At 44.6% G+C, this 20,379-nt stretch overlaps 1 protein-coding gene across 1 annotated transcript in view; it reads right to left on the bottom strand.

The window, feature by feature from the left end:
• The window catches only part of LOC113405480 (sodium/glucose cotransporter 1), a gene marked incomplete at its 3' end in the record, with an annotated part of 28,076 nt that extends 9,219 nt beyond the window's left edge, over positions 1 to 18,857 (bottom strand). The window contains exons 1-5 of the mRNA XM_026646696.1: positions 18,768 to 18,857; positions 16,008 to 16,079; positions 7,446 to 7,550; positions 4,156 to 4,215; positions 3,698 to 3,802 (exon numbers count right to left, since the gene is read on the bottom strand). Of these exons, the coding sequence (XP_026502481.1) occupies positions 3,698 to 3,802; positions 4,156 to 4,215; positions 7,446 to 7,550; positions 16,008 to 16,079; positions 18,768 to 18,854 (429 nt within the window). The remainder of the gene's footprint in view (positions 1 to 3,697; positions 3,803 to 4,155; positions 4,216 to 7,445; positions 7,551 to 16,007; positions 16,080 to 18,767) is intronic.
• Positions 18,858 to 20,379: the final 1,522 nt, after the last annotated feature.

Below are 20,379 nucleotides of genomic sequence, written 5' to 3'. Positions count from 1 at the left end.
CCTGACAAGACCCTGCTCTTCCAGGTCTTCTGGTGGTAGCAGGTAGCAGCCCTGATATTAGCCTTCCTCCCGGAGAACCTGTTTTCTGTCCCTTCTTTTTCTTACCTCCACCAGCTGCCACAAACAACGCTAACTTAGGGCTTTCCCAAAAGTTGTGCAACCCTGAGCCATCACATTCCAAATCATATTCCTGGTAATAAACTTCCCAGTCATCCTCCTCAGGCAGGCCCAGATAAGGAGGTTCAGAGGGGTAACCCCCAAGACCAGCTGCTGCCATTTGCCCTCTTAATACCCAAAGCTATTCTTGTGGACCCTCTTGTTCTGGCTTACACTTATTAGGATCAACCAGAGTGCCTTGATATGCTGTGGTGAGCTGTTCTTCAACCACTCTGTAGGCACTTTTAAGGTCCTCTGCCTGCCACAGTAACCTCTGCTTCTCTCTTTTCTCTCCCTCACCTCCTCCCTCTCATGTTTGCACTTCCTTTTTAGGCTTTTCCAAGGTATGAACTAGGGACATATTAAGGTTGCTTTTCCATCTGATGTTTCAATTTCTTATTCTGTTCCCTCATCTTCTAAACTTTACAACTGAGCCATACATGCCATCGGTAGATAGTCCATGGCTGTAACTTTTATGTCTTAATCTTTACCTTTTCCAGTCCATTTCAGTCTGGAAATATCTCTCACACACATAAATCCAGGGGTCAGCTATATAAATTGTATCTAACGCAAGTGAACCACCCCCATGTTCTGAAATATGGAGTCCTTTATAAAGAAGTAGTGACCTGTCAGTTGATATTTCTTTCTTTATGCTCCAGTGCTGTGACGTGTCGCAGTTTTAGTGTTTCGTTATCAGTAATGTATTATATCTTATTAATTAATTAATCTCCTGCCCCCAGAAGGTGCCCTGCTGACAGGCATACTGGGTGTGTTTCAAGATGCACTTAGGCCAGTAAGCAGTTAGAGTTAAAATTTCTGCACTGCCACTGCTTTCATAGAATCACAGAATATCAGGGTTGGAAGGGACCTCAGGATAATTAGGCCACAACCCTGCCTTAACTGGCCCAAACTGATACTACAACTGATGTGCAATATCTGGGGTTCCAAATTGTAATAATGGCTTGTGTTTGATCATTAATTAAATGAGACATCAAATAATAAGATAAGTTGGTTTATTAATCAAAGATTAGACATCTAGGATTAATCAGCACAATACAGAGAGGAAACTCACTAATCCAGGGTCCAGTGTCTATCAACTCCACTGGTCCAATTTATTTTACAATTCTATCTGTTATTTCTTCTTGGTTCTTTCTTCACAGTGTTTAGTTTTGTAACTATGATTATCCAATCAAAGACAAATGTCATATTCCATCATACCCTACATTTCAGTTTTAACCTGCTTAACAACATGTTTTTAACCAGTCATTTCATTTTGTCCTTTGTGGTTTGGAATGTCTTATACATCGTCCAATCATATGTTAATATCACAATGTGAATCATGGCTCCTCGTACATTTCCATTGTATAAGCCCTTTCTTTTCATTTCAGTTACAACTTCATTAGAGAATCACAGGACTAAAAAACAACTTTAAAAATAGGTTATGAAACTAGGTCACACACAACCATATTTTCACTCTATAAGTAAGGCTACGATTATGTCACGGAGATCACGGAAGTCATGGAATCCGTGACTTCCATTGACCTCCGTGACATTTTCTGCCCCGGGGCTGGAGTTCCCAGTGAGCCCCTCCCCCCCCAGCTCCCAGCCCCCGCCCTGGTGGAGGGACCCTGCAGATGCCCCAGCTGAGCAGCTGCAGAGAGTCCCTGCTGCCTGCCATGGGTGAGCAACTGCAGGGTCCCCCTGCCACAGCTGGACAGCTGCGGGGAGCCCCCGTTGCCTGCTGGCTGGGCAGCTGGCGGACCCTGCTGCGTCCCAGCCGCGGCGGGGGGGAGAGGGAGGGGCCTGCAGGTGCCCAGCGGTGGCGGGACCCCGTAGCTGTCCAGTGGAGGTGGGCAGGAACCCCCTGCCACTGCCCAGCCATGGCCACCGGCTGGGGGACCCTGCAGTTCCCAGCTGCCCTGGGGGCGAGGGGACCCTGCAGCAGCCCAGCCCCACAGACAGGGAGACCCCTGAGCTCCCGCCCACTGCAGAGGTGGGGGACCCGGGAACCCCAGCAGCAGTGGGTGCTGAACCCGCCTACCCCTTTTGTCAGGGATATTTTTAGTGAAAGTCAGGGACAGGTCACGGGCTGCCGTGAATTTTTGTTTATTGCCCATGATCTGTCCCTGACTTTTACTAAAAATATCCATGACAAAAACTTACCCTTATCTATAAGCAATATAAAAATCTACCTACTAGTAATTCTTGATCATCTTCTCTTAACATAAGTCCCATAAAGCTTTACAAAATAAAGCCAACAGCTTCATAGGCAAGGGATGCTTGGAGCCCTAGACCTATGTGTTCACAAAACCATGCCCAATTACATGGATGCAACATTTCCAATTACAGCTACATATAAAACACAACAGTTATGTTGACAGCTCCTCACAGAAATAAATGCTACAGAAATGAAAACGCCCAAAAGCCAACTTGGGGGTTTGCCACAGACCCAGCCTATTTAATTTGTAACCTTGGTAAGAATCAATTATTGTAAGAGTGTGAGAATGAGAGCAAAAGGCCAGCTCTTTTAGGTTACATTGGACTATTATCACTCAGCTCCTATGCAGAGAGCAAAGAGTAACCTTCCATGGCAACTGCAGGAAAACAACAGAGCCAGGTCTGCCTGACCTGTGGACTTGGCTGGAAACATGATTTCAAAAGGAGGCAGAAAATCACAACTTCCTTCGCTACTGCAATGTCCTTGTTAGCCACACTTCATAGCTCAAACTGATCCACAGACAGGCTCTTTCCTCTTCCTTCCCTTCCTCTCCTTGCACTTTTCCACTCCTTTATTTTCTAACCCCATCTCTCTTCTCCCCACCTGCCTTCCTCTCTTTGGCTTCATTAGTACTAACAGGTTGCAAGTTCAGCTGAGAATACAGATGGAAGGATGTGTGGGAAAGTGGGAACAAAAACCCATTCCTTGAAAGCCCAAGGCCCCTTTTCTCCCACTAGAGCCAAAGAGAGTTACGCATACTCTGGGGCAGGAGAATTTGGCCCAGGAGTCAGAATGGGGGACTTTAGAAAGAAGACTCTAAAACAAAATGCTGAAAATGGGGTGGGTGAATGTTCCTGGGTAAGCAGCAGCAATTGTTGCCCTTGGGGGACAAAGGCAGAGAACCGGGTACTAAAATTCTGATAGTTTGGGACCTTCTCTTCGGTTTCTGTCACTGACGCCTGAGATGGCGCATACAGTATATAGTACAAAGCTCCAGCCAGCCTGACCTGTCCCAGAGGGGAACACACATGGAAACAAAATCCCGGAAAAAGAAAGCTAAATCATAACCACCATCTAGAGAAAGAGTCCCCTGGTACAATCCAACAGGCACAGACACACAGAGCTGTAGAGCTGATTTGGACGGTCAGCACTGCTAGACGGAAGAGTGACAACATGGAAACAGATTTTTACCTACCTAAATAGAGTCCAGGCAACAAATGAGAGAAGTGAACTACACGTGTAGAGAGATTTTATGTGAGCATAAAATAATAATACAGATACGAACTTCACTTAGAATAGAGGAACTAGAAAAGCTTAACTCACTGAGATCTTGGTGAAAATATAGAGGAGCAGAGAAAGGACTGACAGATACATCTGAATCCGTCGGCCACCAAAGCGCTTCTTGAGATACTCTGGCATTGTCACCACCTGCAGAGGGAGAGGGAGAAGAATTCACACTCTGAGCAAAAGACAACTACCATAGGGGGCAGAGGCTCTTCCGTTCAGATACCACACTGATAAATGCACTAGAAACGTAGATGGCCTCCAAGAAGCACAGAAAGACACTGTCAAATGCTCCTCATGTCAGGATCTCAAAGCCACAGAGACCTCCTTGTTTAAATACATACAGAAACAACTTGTATCGAGTCCCTGTCACATTCAGGTCTCTCCTCCCACTGAGAATGGTTTTGTGATGATGCTAGACCCACAAACACAGCAGGCTGAAAAAGAAAGATTAAAACTGGGAACAATAAAAGGCATAACCTAGTGTTTGTACTTACCCCAGCCCTGATGTAGATGGGTACAAACAACCAGCCAAGAGCAAATACAATTATCAGGGCCTGTAACCAAGGAAAGAACAGCTGAATTAGCCTCTGGTCCTGTCACCAGCACTTTCCACGGCCACGTATCTGGCTGCAGTGAGTAAAACGGTGGCCAGTGCAGGCACCCCTGGCCTCATTCTTTCTATTTGTCTGGCATTTTACAGTTGGAACTCCAGGGGTGAAGTCCCGGCCTTACGGAAGTCAATGGGAGTTTTGTCTTTGACTTGACTGGAACTCGGATTTCACCCTAGGTGTCCAATAGAAGCACCTGAGGAAGAGCCCCCCACTGCAGCAGACTGATTGAAGTATCAAAGAGAACAGTGCTTCAGCATTTTCCCATGTCGGTCCATGGAGAAATACGTTGGTCGTGTGTCTAACACTGGTCTTAACATTTCCTTTGGTTGCACTATCCCACTGCAGCTCCACTAGTAGTAGCAACTACCAGAGCATTAGGCTACGTCTTCACTACCCGCCGATCCGGCGGGTAGCAATCGGTTTATCGGGGATCGACTTACCGCGTCTCGTGAGGACGCGGTAAAATCGATCCCTGATCGCTCTGCCGTCGACTCCGGAAATCCACCTCGACAAGAGGCGGCAGCGGAGTCGGCGGCAGCGCAGCAGCGGTCGGCTTTCCCCCGTCCTCACCACCAGGTAAGCCGACCTAAAATACGCAACTTCAGCTACGGTATTCACGTAGCTGAAGTTGCGTATCTTAGGTCGGAACCCCGCTGTAGTGTAGACCCAGCCTTAGTGTACCCTGGGCACAGGTGCTTAAACCACTGTTTCATTAGTCGTGCCCAGAGCAGATCTAGACAACATGGTGTTGTAAACAACAGAAGCCCCCAGAAACCTCTGCATATTCACTGTTGCTACCACTGGGAAATGTTAAGGAAGTCTAGGGATGCCACCTCAGCCCCCTTTACTAGCCCCTCCATCTAGTCTCCAGGCAGCCACCGGCACCAGGAAACATTCCACTAACAAATCCAAGTGTGTTCTGAACAAGTCTCACTTGTGACTAGCTCTGCTTCTCCAAGGTGTTGGACAGCAGAGCTTACTTCCATACCCATGTCACCCACCAGACTAGCCCACTGACCTGCCTTCTGCAGTGGGAGTAGTTATAAGGTGCCCTTATACATTATAAGACATATAATACTCTCATATTTGGGACTATATACTGTAAAATATGGTAGCTCTGCTATACTACATACTGTATATTCTGTGCATCAGATATTTTATTGTAGATCGTACATTCATTTTTCTTACTTAAACGTTAGCGATTTGTTTTATGCAGACTTGTGCACATTAAAACAAATATAGAGCTAAATTCTGCTCTCAGAACTGCACTCTAGATCTCTCATCCACACGCTAGTTCTTTATCACCTCTCTGAAGTTCTGCTCATAGATCAAGCATAGGACATGCCAGAGATACTGGGCACCATGCTGCTCTCACTTCCATCCATGTACATCAAGAGTAACCCCACTGAAGTCAATGGAATTACACTGACACAAAGGCAGTATAAGTGAGAGCAGAATCGGGTCCAGTTCTCTCTCTTGCTAACAGAATCAGTGTGGATCCCAAAGCAGCATTTTCCCATGTATATTAGCATGTTTGTCAGTTCCATTGTGTTGTTCGTATTGTAATGAGCTAACTAGCTGGCTTCTGTGTGCATGGGTGAACATGTACATCACTGTCCTCTACTGGACTTAATCAAAACCTCTCAACTGTGTGTCTTAGGCTGCATACTGCTACCAACTAATGGAGAGCTCTTTAGCTCACATGACAGAGGATCCTGAAAGAGGATCCCGGTTCTATCCCTTCAGATGTCATGAAGTTCCAAGTAACCTTAGTGTGGAGCCTGGATTTGTTTCAGCATCATCAGAAAATTAAAAAAAGCGAGAGTTTAAACTAACCGATTCCAACGTGTGCATGTCTCTAAGCGAGCGTCTACTCCCCCCATGCACAAAGAAGTTGCAATCTATATGGGGCTCATTTCATACCCCGCACACTTCTATTTTAAATAAACCTAAGGGCCACATGCTTCCCTTGATGATTCAGACCAGATTACAGGAAAACACCAAACCTCCAAGATCTTTTGTGGTGTTGAATAAACTCCTTTGTGAAGTGCAACAGCCAGGGGCATGGCCACTATTATTCCAGAGGCTGAGGATCCAAGGGAAAGAGCTAGATCCCAAGGCTCTTGGCTCATTAAAGTTCTCTCATGACCAGATCTTCCTGGAGCACCAGGTAAACAGCAGTCTGCTCCAGACTCCATGCTGCCAGGAACTGACCTCCTAGTGGCTATGTCCCCAATTCCCCTCCAAGGAGTACTGATGGTGGAGAAGCTAGTGCTGTTCAGGGCAGCGGTAACATGTGATGCAAACTGCACCTTCAGACCGGCTGACCTGAAAGGGGAAATACAGCATAAAGGGGCTGTTCCCCAACTCCTGTATCTCCTCCCGGTCACACATACATCCATGGAGGGCTACAGGTAAAATTGACTGAGGAGAGGGGACACGTTACCTTTCGTCTCAACTCTCTCCCCCAGATCCTTTCCCAAACCTTTACGGTTCTTCTGCCACACTCCAGGCAGTAGTCGTAGTACTTTTAATCAAGTGAGGTGTTTGGTTATAGGTCAGGGGTCTGCCCCCAACAGACTGAGAACAGACCAGCACTGATGGTGCAAGCCTCTGCACTCCTTCGCTGCCGTCCCTTAGGGAAATGAGAGGACAAGTAGGGGGTGAAGGCAACCCTAAATCCCTCACTGCCTGGAGGAAAGCAAAATACTCCTTTCCCCCTAGTCCCAAAGCAAGCTCTCAGCAAAAATGATACAGATGAGATGAGAAAAGCTGTCCTTTCCCCCTGATAGCTGGAGATGTTGTTTATAAGTATTTGAAAAGCAATCAAAGGACAAGGATAGAATGGAGGAAATCACCAATATATTGAGAGAGAGAGAGAGAGAGAGAAACACCTCTGTGGAAACTGGTTTCCTAATATAGTAATGGCCTTTTCTTCTCCCATTGACTGGGCTGCAGGTGGGAGTGGGGAGAGAGACTGGGGGAATGGGAATCGACACAAAGTGTTCTTGTGGTGGGTTGTTCTGCCAGTCGCCAGCCCTGGGGGAGGCAGGTGCCGCTGGGTGAGGGCTCTGACAGCATTAGAGTGAATTGGATTTTTAGACAATGTGGGCTCACCTGATCTCTTTGGATACCCCCAAGGTTACAATGTTATTGAAATGTGTACCACTTACGTTCCATTCAAATCCTGCAATGGCGATTCCTGCAGCCGCTCCTGTGCCTGCCAAGCCCACAAAGTGCCCACTGCCAATGTTACTGGCAAACAGAGAAGCACCAATCTGGAAACAGAGAGAAGAACAGACTTGGGTCATAGATCCTGGGCTCAGGCCTTGGCTAAAATAAGAGCTGTATTTGTGACAAAAAAAAAAAAAAAAAAAGTGCTTATTTGGTGTTTTGAGATTTCCTGTTTGCCGTCACTATGAGACCTGATTGCCTGATTTCCCCTCTTAAAACCCAACATTGCAGCCATCATCCCTACAGACAAGGAGGACTGAGCAGGACATCACATATTAACTCATCCAGAGGGGACACTGGTGAATGATAATACTCCCTTCTCCAACTAAGGTGAGCACGTGGCCTCCACCCATACAGAATTTCAACTCTTTGGAGAACATTTCCAACTAACACATGGGTGATGTATTGCAGAATGAGCAGCCAATGATCTTGGCTAGAGGTCTGGGCAGCTAGCACAAAAGGCTGATGTCACACATCTAAGCTGCTCCAGGGACAAGAGGCTGATTCATGAAAATAAGATACATCTCATTGGGCGCAAGATCCATAAGCCTTATGGCTGGCTTGTATCTCCAGTGGGAGACGCACCCTTTTTGCACTTGGTTTGCTTCCATCAAGGGACAATAGGTTACCTGAATGGGACTCTGGGAGCTGCTATGGTAGGTCCAGCTACTGGCCCAAGGGTGCAGTACATGCGAGTGACACATGTGCGTACAAGGAATGTTGGTATCTCTAAAACCTGTAACATCCTGTATTGATCCCACAGACTGAGTAACGGGGAGAAACAGGAACTGCTGATATGTACGGATCGAAGGAAAGAAAGAAGTTAGTGCTGGATTAAAAATAAGACAGAGATTCACAAAAGGGAGATCATAACTATGTAATCCTTCTGCCAGGTGGTGGCGGCAGCAACAAAGGACAGGTTCAATATCTAGAGGTTCCTCTTAACATTACAAAACAGAACCAGCTTGAGCCCCCACCCAGAAATCTTGGGAAACAATATATTACCCACCCCGGGAGCCTCTAGAAGGTAATACTTCCCCACTTGCAAGCACTGAGTCTGAGTATAACAAAAGAAAACTTTATTAAGAGGAGATGAAATACAGCATTAATCTGGGAAAACACAGCAACAATTACTCAAAAGTATGCTAACCAAAAGTAAGCACTGGCCCCACATTGTCTTGAGCAGTAGACTTTTGCTTCAGCTTCCCACCTTGTGGTGTGAAAGTCCAATAAACAAACGCCTATTTAACAAACCACTCCCCTTTTCTGCCCTCAGCTGACAAATATGAGTGGGGTGCAGCGAAGTCCCAGAGTCCCGGGCTGTGTTCAGGTGGGTTCACCTCCTGCCCCCAGGCTCGTGGGATGGGTGAGTGATGCCTCTGCTCACCACTGTCACTGTTGCTGCACACCACTGTGAGGGCTAGTCTTCACCACCCGCCCGGATCGGCGGTAGAAAATTGATCTCTCAGGGATCGATTTATCGCGTCTCGTCGGGACGCGAAAATCGATCCCCGAATCGATGCGTGTACTCCACCAGCCCAGGTAGGAGTAAGCGCCGTCGATGGGGGAGCCGCGGCGGTCGATTTGCCGCCGTCCTCAAAGTGGGGTAAGTCGGATCAGATACGTCGAATTCAGCTACGCTATTCGCGTAGCTGAATTTGCGTATCTGAAATCGATTCTCCCCCCCCGTAGTGTAGACGTAGCCTGAGCCTTTGACCAAGAAGAGGCAGCTAAAACCAATGTCCTAAACAGCCTGATGCTAATACAAGTTTGCCACGTCTCAAAGGGGCTGATATGTTGTGCGCTGTGCCTGTTTGTTTCCAGCAGCGAGGTTGCAAGTGAAAGTCAACACCAAAGCCAGAAACTGTATTTTCTATCTTTGCTAATTTTTCCTCTCCCATTTTTGGGTGCGTTTGTCTTGTTTTGTCTTTTGGAAATGGGACTGGACTTTAAATAACAACTCAAGCCCATCTCAGCTAACTTCCCCTCTTTCCCCGCCCCAAAAGACAGTTATTACTATCTTTAATGCCATCTAAGCGACTGTCAGACAAGGGGGATTTCTTTCTAAAAGCTCTCTCCAGCTGAAGGGAAAAGGAACAAGGGATGTTTATAAAATGAGAGCCTTACTTAATACTTTATATTTCAAATGCTGTAAAGGTTTTTCCTTCTTTTTCTGTATCTTTAATAATAGGTTAAACATAGGTGAGTTTGCTAGGGAACTGGGCAGCCTGAGGTCTCTGTATACCAAACACCAAACCTTGTTTAAACTGTATAAAGATGGATGGATGGATGGATGGATGGCTCTTTTGGGGCCCATATATTCCATCTAAATTAATACAACACCACAGAGTAACATTCCCAGCTTTACACATGGCAGTATTGTATTGTCTGTGTACATTCTTTAAAGTAAAATACAAAACCAAACAAAAACCAATGCAGTTAGCAAAACATTTCCATTAAACACAACAGTCATTATTCCCAGTTCAGGACAAAGCAATGCCAACATACGGGTCTATTACTTTCTGCTTCTGTTTGTCTTTCTGACAGAGGAAAGACTCTGTACAAGAGGACCATAAGATCAGTATACACTAGTTACAAATGCAATCTAAAACCAAAATCTTTTTCAGTAATTACATGTATGTACATAAGGACAGATCTTTGAATTCAGAACGGTGAAAAGAAATTTGCTCCAATACTTTAGTAATTTGTAGCAAGAAAAAGTTATGTGGAAGAGGTTAGCTGATGGCTGGCAGCATGTATGGCAGTTACTATGTTTTAATTAAACCAGAGTATCTACATAATGCAGATGTCCAGGGAATTCTGCTTAACTTTTCGGGCTGGGATCTTCAAAGGGCTTAATGCCCTTAGGATGCTTTGATAAATCCCAGCCTTCTTCTAGATACATCATAGACGCAAGATAGAGAAACTGGGCCTTAAACTTTGGATTGTCCCAGACAGGGCTGGACACGGAATCTCATCAATCAGAGTAAGTGGGGGCTGTAACATATCCCCGCATAAACTAAAGGATTCTGGCCTATTTTCCAAGAAACTCCATGTTACTGGAAGGTTGTCCTTTCATGACAGGGTCAGCGTTACAATTTTCAGGGATCTGGCCATTAATGATCTCCCCTTATGATCATGCTGTTAGAGGTATGACAAGTTGGGTGGGGTTTTCTTCTCCTCTGGACAGACCTGACAAACAGAACATGCATAGGATGTGGGGCCCTGAGGGTACACTTGCTGAGCCTGCTTCTCTGAGGGAATTTCAGAGAAAAAGTAGCTCCCTCCACCAGTTAGCACTGACTGCATTTCAGAAAGGATATAGTGGAACTAGAAGGGGGCATGAGGGTTTGAAAGGGATGGGGTCAACTGTTCAGAGAATGAAAGATATAGTGGAAGAGAGGAGATGAAAGATGAGGGAAAGGGAAGAAAGACTGTTGAAAGAGAGAGAAGGAGAAGGTTACTTTAAAATCCTCTGACAGGTCAATTGTTGACAGGGGCTCACTAGTCAGGAAAGCACCGTCAGGCTGCAGCTATATGAAAGTTACTGTATATTTGACACATTATTCATTAATCTATTCGCCTTACTATTTTCACTGGTTTTTTGCTGCCCCGAAGTCCTGGTGCTTGCTGCCCCACAGGCCTCCTAAGGAACCTGGAAATCCTACACTTTGCCTAGCAAAGTAACGGAAACAATCCCCAGCCCCTACAGTGCACTATTCATGCCACTGATCCACCTCTTTAGGTAGGGACTTTACCCTTGTGGAATGACACTGGATTTTTTTTTAACTTAATTATTCTGGGACACAAAAGTGTATTTGTGCAAATCTACAGCTCTCCCCACCCTTAACCACTCAAACTTGCATATTGCTTAGCGCCTCTGTAAAACCTTATCATGCATCTATCAAGACTCAGCTGCCTTGAGAAAGGAGAGCAGGTTTGCTATTCTGCTGCCCTAAGTTCTCTGCAAGATCTACATTTTGCATTCTTATCTACACTCAGGTAATTTTAAAATGCCACACAATCCTTTAAACAAGAGAGATGGACATGCATTTCTCAAGCAGCATAGGCTTTGTTGTACTGTAGAATCACCTGGGTCCCTCCTCCCCACCCCCCTTGGTGCTATGCAATTACTTACATCCTCAAACCTTGCATATCCAACCATTTTTTTAGGCATCTTGCTGGGACTTCATATGCATGTGTTGGCTTGGAAAGCAGCACAGCCTCTGCTAGTTGCTTAGCAAGCCAGCCGGATACTTTAGCTTCCCCATCATCAAATATGCGGGCACCAGACCCAATGCCTACAGTCTTGGGAAGGCATCCCACTACTAGCCCCATTAGAGGGTTTTGGCAGAGTCATTAGGAGTTTGATTTACTGCACTTTTCCTTTCCTATCAAAGATTCACTTTGGTTGAATGTTTGGTTGGTCTTTTTACCTTGAACAGTGGTGGTTTCACCCTGGCCTACATCTAAAATATTTCTACCTCAGTCCACTACTTCAAGGGACAGAAAGCAAAATATTTATCCCCACTACCCACCTGCCTACAGAATTGCTAAATTAACGAACAGGAAGAACTTTATAAAATAATCCTTCACACACACAATGATCAGAGAAACCTACTCAGTGGGCAACAGCGAAACATGACTGCATTAAACTGAAGTTAAAAATTATCTACATATCCCAATTCTCTCCTTTCTTTGACTGCTGGGTGTTACTCATTTACTGTTGCCCTAAGCCTTGGCCTGTCCAGCCCATAAATTAATATATCACTGACCCGAAATGGGAGAGCTGGGTGTAAGTTCTGTTTTAAGGGAAACACACATACAAGTCTCCAAATATTTCCCACTAAGTAGTCACTAAACTCTTCAAGTTATTGTTAAACTTTTCATGCCCAGATAGTTTATGTTCTTTGGCTTTTCTGTTCCTTCAAAACTTATTTCTTAAAAAGCACAGATTAGGCTCTGATGTTTCTGTGTGAATCCGAGCTCCCTTGCCCAAAATCCGAGAACAGAAATAGGCTCCAACTCTGACGTTTTTATTATTGTGTGTGTGTTTATTTCCAGGGCCTTGTCAATACTGAGAGATTGGCCACATAATGAAGATATCAAGATTTCTGTTTGTCCAGGAGCAGATAAACACTTCCCTAAGACAATACACTGCCTCCAATTATCTGGCTGAACTCCTCACCCCTCCAACTCGCAAAAAAAAGGGAACATTCCGTTTCATTCAACAAAGAACAGGGAAAACACCATCCTCTTTTCTTTCCTTAATCCCCAGCCTACGCCCCATGGCTGCTTGGTATAGCAGGGAACAGCATGACAACTGAGGAATGAAACTAAGCCAATGGAAATGTAATTTCTAAAACAGGTTTTTGGAATTATATTTTCTTTTATTCTCTATTGCAGAAAGCAATGAATCATGCAGTCAAGTCTCAATAAGTCGAAGTCAAAAGGAACACGTACACTACGATGGGAAGAGTCCATTTATAAAGCAACATCCCCATCTACAGACTTGGGAAACGCACCCAGGTTTCCCTGGAATATTCCCAGGTTATAATCACACATGGCACTGCCCCAGGGTGAAGTCAGAAGTAGCATTTCTCTAACACTTGACATATTGCATTAGTTGGCCCAGCATCAAGCTGGTATTTTTACTTTTTGGCCTTTTTATATTTTATCCCCCCTCCCACCATATCTATTTGCACTGAGAGGCCTGAGACCGGCCTAGACTAAAACCAGGGAAAGGGTTTTCCAGAATCTCACATTCCCTTGATCAGAGTAGCCCTCCAGACTAGTATTGTTAATGTAAGTGTTTAACTGGGGATTTGAGAGCTTGCCATGTCTTTTGCTTTTATCTTGCCAGGTGCTGCCAAGGGTGGAGAGGACGAGATTTCCTGTTAGGTCACAGGAAGGTATGTAGGTATTCCAAAATGAAGGAGCTCACAGGGAGGAGGCAAAGATGGTTTTAAGCAAATGTTGATCCTAGAGACAATTCTGGCAGTACAAGATCATCCCCTCTGGGCTCTGATATGCCGCCTACATGGACAAGAGGTTTAGGCAATTTAAAGCTGGCTACATTGCTTTATGTCCCTCGGGGACTTCCCTGTGTAGGGTCTGACCCATGGTGGTTTTGTGCTGTAGACACTGGGCCGGATTCCCCACTGCCTTGCACCTTGAGCCACCATTTGAACCTGTACAAGGTGATCGTGTTTTACACTCACTATTCATAGGTATAAAGAACTATATGAAGTGCAAAGCAGCAGAGAATCAGGCCTAGTGCATTTAGTGAGGCAGGTAGGCAGGTTCTGATTCACCACTGTGTTTGTTATCCAGTTTCACGGCAGTGTCACTCCATTGATTACACAAAACAAATTTGCCTTAAAATAACTTTGAGATTCTCTGTTTCCCAATGGTTTCTATTAGGACCTGAATGTTCTCAATCCTAATCTACTCATGAGATCCTCCTCCTGCTTGGAAAGACAACGCTCTAACACAGGGGTCAGCAACCTTTCAGAAGTGGTGTGCTGAGTTTTCATTTTTCACTCTGATTTAAGGTTTCGTGTGCCAGTAATATATTTTAACGTTTTTAGAAGGTCCCTTTCTATAAGTCTATAATATATAACTAAACTATTGTTGTGTGTAAAGTAAATAAGGTTTTTAAAATGTTTAAGAAGCTTCATTTAAAATTAAATTAAAATGCAGAGCCCCCCGGACCGGTGGCCAGGACCCGGGCAGTGTGAGTGCCACTGAAAATCAGCTCGCGTGCCACCTTTGGCACGCATGCCATTGGTTGCCTACCCCTGCTCTAACATGAAAATGGAAATTCCAATCCTGCCCCAATTCAGGCAACACTGAATGGAGACACTGAGAAAGGGGCAGGAATTTCTGAAAGATGTTCTGAAAATTCCTACAGTCAGTAAATATTTATTTAGTTCTCTAAGGCCCCAATCCTGCAATTGTATCCGTGTGGACAGAGCCCTGCATCAAATCCCACTCAAGTGCAAAGGTCCTGTTGCATGGGTCCAATTGCAGGATCGGGGTAGGTTTTATAACCAATCACTGAAGTTTTCCTTCCAAGATGAACTGCCACGATGATCACGAAAGTACCATATTAGTGACACTCAGAAAATGCATCTATCACAATCTGGGATGCAATCCAGACTAGCGAGAGGTTCCATCACCACCTGCTTTGCTGCTGTAGCTCCCAACCTGGCCACTCATGAACAGCCAAGCAGCATGCACGTCACACCCCGAGTGTCTTTGTATAGCTGCAGCCTTCCAGCTACACACGAGCCACACTCCAGCTTCCAGCAGCCTTGGTTACTACTTGCAGGGTGATCCCAACACACTCCTAGTTCTGAATTTTCCCCAAAACACACACATTCTGCACTGCCCAGCCCTCTCCTGGACAGTCCCATATTAGAGGTCCACTGCCCCGTAAGGGGTCAATGTACAACAGTTTGCTACTTTAATTGGAGTTATCAAACAATTCAGTTTAAACACAACACTGGATTGGTTTTGATTAAAGAATAAATATAGGTTATTTAACTACAAAGAGATAGGTTTTAAGTGAGCACAAGTATAAGGTATTAAAAAGTTCCTAACTGTCAGGGTGGTTAAACACTGGAATAAATTGCCTAGGGAGGTTGTGGAATCTCCATCTCTGGAGATATTTAAGAGTAGGTTAGATAAATGTCTATCAGGGATGGTCTAGACAGTATTTGGTCCTGCCATGCGGGCAGGGGACTGGACTCGATGACCTCTCGAGGTCCCTTCCAGTCCTAGAATCTATGAATCTATGAATCTATGAATACAGGGATGCATTCAGTCACAGAACCACATTTATGTAGAAAGATTTCTCCTTTGCCAGGAAGTCTCATTCAATAGAGAGATTGTGACCTAATGGAGAGAGCACTGGACTAACTCAGGAGACTTGGGTTCTAGTCTCAGCCCTTGCTACTGGCCTGCTGGGTGACCTTGGGCAAGTCACTGCACCTCATAGAATCATAAAATATCAGGGTTGGAAGGGACCTCAGGAGGGCTTGTAAATCACCTGTCTGTGAATCACTTTCCCCATCTTAAAACAGGGACAATGACACTTACCTCCTCCGCAAAGTGGTTTTGGAGCTACAGCTGAAATGTGCTGTGTAAGTCCTTGGTACTATTATTATAAATGTAAACTCTGATTTGTTATCAGTAATTTATTATGAACATTCCAGCAAAGGACTAGATTGCACGGCCACAGTGAAAGCAATACAGCAGCACCACAGAAACCACTTCTACAAATCAATTCCTCCCTGTACCTTATACCTAACAGCAATCACCTCACATGAGCCAGGCCCTCGACCAAAAACATTAGGGTCCAGAGAGGTAGTAAGTACAAAACATTCCATAAATGGTGAAAGAGATGTGCAGCCAAACGTTACATGTGGACTAAAAGCGCACACACACACACACACACACACACACATACACACACACCCCATATAATACGAACTCACCGGCCACCACACCATTTTACGTCCAGCCAGGAAGAATCCTCCCACTGTCCCTCGGTTAGACAAGAACATGGCCTGGAAAAAGAATGACTGGTTAAAATTTTCAGCTCTAAACAGGCAAACTATGCCTGATGGCATAAACAACCAGGGCATCAATGAGAAAGAGGAACCAATATAATGCCCAGAAAGGGCCAGGGAAGAAAGATTTTGAAGGGAATAACATGACCTGACAATGACTGAGCAATGATTCTTATATCAATCTACAAATTAACCATTTCAAGCTTTATTGCTTCAACTTTCATTACACGAAGCCTGCAAAACCCAAATCTAAACACCGCACATGTTAAAATACAATGAACTATACAATAAAAATAAAACACAAGAAATGCATCACTAACCAAGGGCGTTGCCTGCAAACTGTCACTCATAGGAGCACTCCTTGAGGTGAGCAGGCCTCAAAACTGCTGATGTAGCGAGTTTTATGTTCATGCACTAGAGATGCCATACCGAGCTTTCTTACTCAATACTAGTGTGCTCCAGAGTTTCCCTGCAGGAATCTACTGCATGGCAATTTAACCTTTCCTGTTCTGATAAGGTACCCGCACTTATTAGCCTTTCTTCACTGCCACAGAGTAGCCAGTTAAGAATTATTTCCCTTACTCTCATTTTATATCTATCAGGAGTGACTTAACAGGAAGTTTCCCTCGCATTTTTCATAGGGCCCGATCCAAAACCCTTTGCAGACAATGGGATTCCAGTTCCTTTGGAACAGGCCCAGAGAGGGCCTGAGCAAAAGTGAGCCAGATTGCAGATCCTAATATAGATGCAAGAAAATAAACAAACAGGGACATGTTTCACTACATACAATAGTTGAATCAATATTTGTCTAATGGAAAAGGAAAACATTGGTGGAGAGACACATTTAATATTAAGCTTCTTAGCAACTATTCTAAACAAGTAGAAACTTCAATGCTCCAGTGCCTGACATGCCACCTGCCAGCCCTCTTCTGACCCAGGAGGTTATGTTACAAAGAATTACAGTCAATAATAAATTACAATAATCATACTTCAGGTCAGATTGTACCTTTAAGGCACAAGCCTGATTCCCTCCCAGAGCTCTCCAAGATGCAATGGAGGTGTTTCTGACACAACACCTCTTAGAGAAGAGCATGCTGCACCCTTCTGAGTCAATGGACTGGCTAGAGTGGGCTGATGGGGGGGCTCAAGGTCCTGCCTCCTCCCCATTCTTCCCTGCTCCTTTGAGGTTGCTTGCGCCCCAGGGTGCACTAGGAAGAAGCAGTGCTCTCATGAAAGGTATGGGCCCTCAATTGTGTTTTGCTTCTGTGGGAGGTTGGGTTGGTGGGGGGAAATAAATGGACAGGCTGTCTGGTACAATCCAACCCTTGGCATCCAATACACTCAGCCAGAGGTACAGGTGCAGGTACTTCACATCTTCAAAGTGCTGAAAAAACATTAACTAGTTCATTGGCATCAAAAGTTAATCACTTTTCAAAACTCTGTCAGGCTGCTAGTGTGGAAGATTTTGTCTGCAGCTGCCTGCTCTGTTCTATGGCATGAACTCCTGGGTTATTTCAGGGGAGTGCACAGGTCACTGAGGGGCAGGTTTCCCTGACTCATTCTGTTAACTGCTGGCTCTTTCCTCAAGGGACTAGCAGCATTTTCCCCGTGGACAGTCTCTGATGTCTCCTCAGATAGAATACAGACTCTGTTCCTGAAAGGGATATCAGCTCTTCAGTCTAGTGACACACAAGTGTTTTCCACTAAGGCAGCATCACAACGAAAATTATCTGCCTTTTTCCTTTGAACATTTCAGTATCTAGACTTACTTTACACATCTGAAGAAGTGAGGTTCTTACCTACGAAAGCTTATGCTCCCAATACTTCTGTTAGTCTTAAAGGTGCCACAGGACCCTCTGTTGCACTTTACACATTATGTGTGAAAGAAATGTTTTTTCTCTAAGGGCTTGTCTACACTAACAATTTGTTTGCAACCAGCTGGGGCGTGAATCTATCCTGCATTATCCTGTCGTGGCCTAACTTCAGTAAAATCCCGTTGACGGAAAGTCATCATTCTCCTGTGTCCAGACCTTGTCTGTGCTCTCATCCACTTCATATCCATCCTGCAGCAATGCCCATCTCCCACTCCATTACCATCTCTCTTCCACCTTTAGCTCTATTCCAATCCCCACCATTTACAACTCAGTCCAGTACTCACCCCCTCCTTCCTACCACAATCAACCCCACTGCAATCCCCATTTACCCCACCTCTCACGCTTCACTCCAATTCCTACGCCATCATGAATTCCCATTGCGGTTGTCTCTGCTCCAGCACCCCGTCCCTAACCATCCAGCACCATTACCATCCCATTCCCACCTCCACCCCCACTCTGTTCTTCACCAGGTCCCCACCTCTAACCTGCTAAAAACTGCACTTCACCATTATCCTGATCTCCATCCATCAGCAATCTCCTATAGTCCCATCCATACAGATATCCCTCCTTCACCCTCACTCCAAGCCCCATCTATGTTCTCCTCCACCACAATCTCATCCTCTTCACCCTCAATCCAGGCCTCATACCAGGTCCTACTTCCCCAGTGAATCCCAACATAATCTCCATCCTGCCACTTTTTAATCCACCCCCTAATAAAGCAGCAGGCAATTTGTACATTTTATTTTACGAAGCCATTTTCCTAGAACCCAATAAACTACATTTTCATTAAGGAAGAAAAATCCAGACATACCCATATTCCCACTGCCAGGGTTACCAAGAAATAGAGGACTATGACCAAGATGTCTGCAGCGTTATTGATTTTTGTGGAGGAGTCCATCCTGCTTGCTTCTTCGGCACCCTTCCTTCTCCTATCCTTGTATCACCTTTTGCAAACTTGAGATAACAATAAACCCGTTATCCCCTGCTGTTTTGTTTAATATTTAACTTCAGATTCACTTATTTCCTATGGGGCGCAAGTTGAACCTGGTGCTTTTTCTTGAGCTGTGATTCCCACCAAAAAACTGCTCCCCTATTACAACTGTTGCAGTTTTCATAGGCAAAGGAAGTCCCCAGTTCACATCCGCTGCAGAAGGCGCTCAGTGCAGTTGTAGCCCAAGAGCAGGCATCTGGGAAGCAGTGAGCTGTAGAAGGAGTGGCGTGGCCATAACATACTCGGTGTACGCACCTCCCTGTTTGTGGATACTTTTTCTGCAGTCGTGGTTCCTGTAAATCTGGTCATGGAATGAATTGTTTCCTTAAGAACAGGCTGCTTACCAAGACCAAAGGAAGAGTGACCTGACAGTTAGGGAAACACCACGGTTCTCTGAGCTGACACTCCTACTATGCTACCCTCATTCCAGCAGGAATATACAATGGAGGTACAGCCCAGGATTTCTGGGAACAAGTCACTTTGATCTCTTACATCTAGATATTTACAGAAGTGTCTGAACCATAAAGAACTGGCTAAGGAACTTGCTGGACCGTTAATGTTGATTTTGAAAAGCCTTGGAACCCTGCGGAAGTTCCAGAAGACTGGTAGAAAGCTAAAGCTGTGCCAATATTTAAAAGGGGCAAACTGGATGGCCCAAGTAATTTTAGGCCGGTCAGTCTGACAGATCCTTAGCAAGATAATGAGTGACTGATGTGGTACTCAATTAATAAAGAATTAGAGGTGGATAATATAATTAATGCTAATCAATATTGGTTTATGGAAAACAGAGCCTATCAAATTAACTTGATTTTTTTACATGCGATTACAAGTTTGGTTGATAAAAGTAACAGTGTTAATGTAATACAATGGCTCTCAAAAAGTGTTTATATGGTAAAAATGAGAAAGTATTTATAAAATAAATCAACTGGAATAGAAATAATGTACTTATATTTCAGTGCATAGTATATAGAGCAGTGTAAATAAGTCATTGTCTGTATGAAATTTTAGTTTCTACTGATTTCGTTAGTGTTTTTTATGTAGTCTGTTGTAAAACTAGGCAAATATCTAGATGAGTTGATATGCCCCCTGGAAGACCTCTGTGTACCCCTGATTGAGAACCACTGATGTAATATACTTAGACTTCTGTAGGCATTTGACTTGGTAACAACCATATTTTGATTAAAATCTAGAACAATATAAAATTAACATGGCACACATTAAATGTATGAGAAACTGGCTAACTGATAGATCTCAAAATGTTACTGTAATGAGAAATCACCATCAAGCAGATGTGTTTCCAGCAAGATCTCACAGGGATCAGTTTTTGGCCCTATGCTATTTACCATTTTAATCAATGACCTAGAAGAAAACATAAAACCACCATTGATAAAGTTTGTAAAAGACTCAAATTGGAGGAATGATAAATAATGAA

Source organism: Terrapene carolina, unplaced genomic scaffold, assembly GCF_002925995.2.
Source record: "Terrapene carolina triunguis isolate 2854851 unplaced genomic scaffold, T_m_triunguis-2.0 Scaffold39132, whole genome shotgun sequence".
Taxonomy (NCBI): domain Eukaryota; kingdom Metazoa; phylum Chordata; order Testudines; family Emydidae; genus Terrapene; species Terrapene triunguis.
Note: the sequence above shows the minus strand (reverse complement) of the source record. Positions and strands in the feature narration are given on the sequence as shown.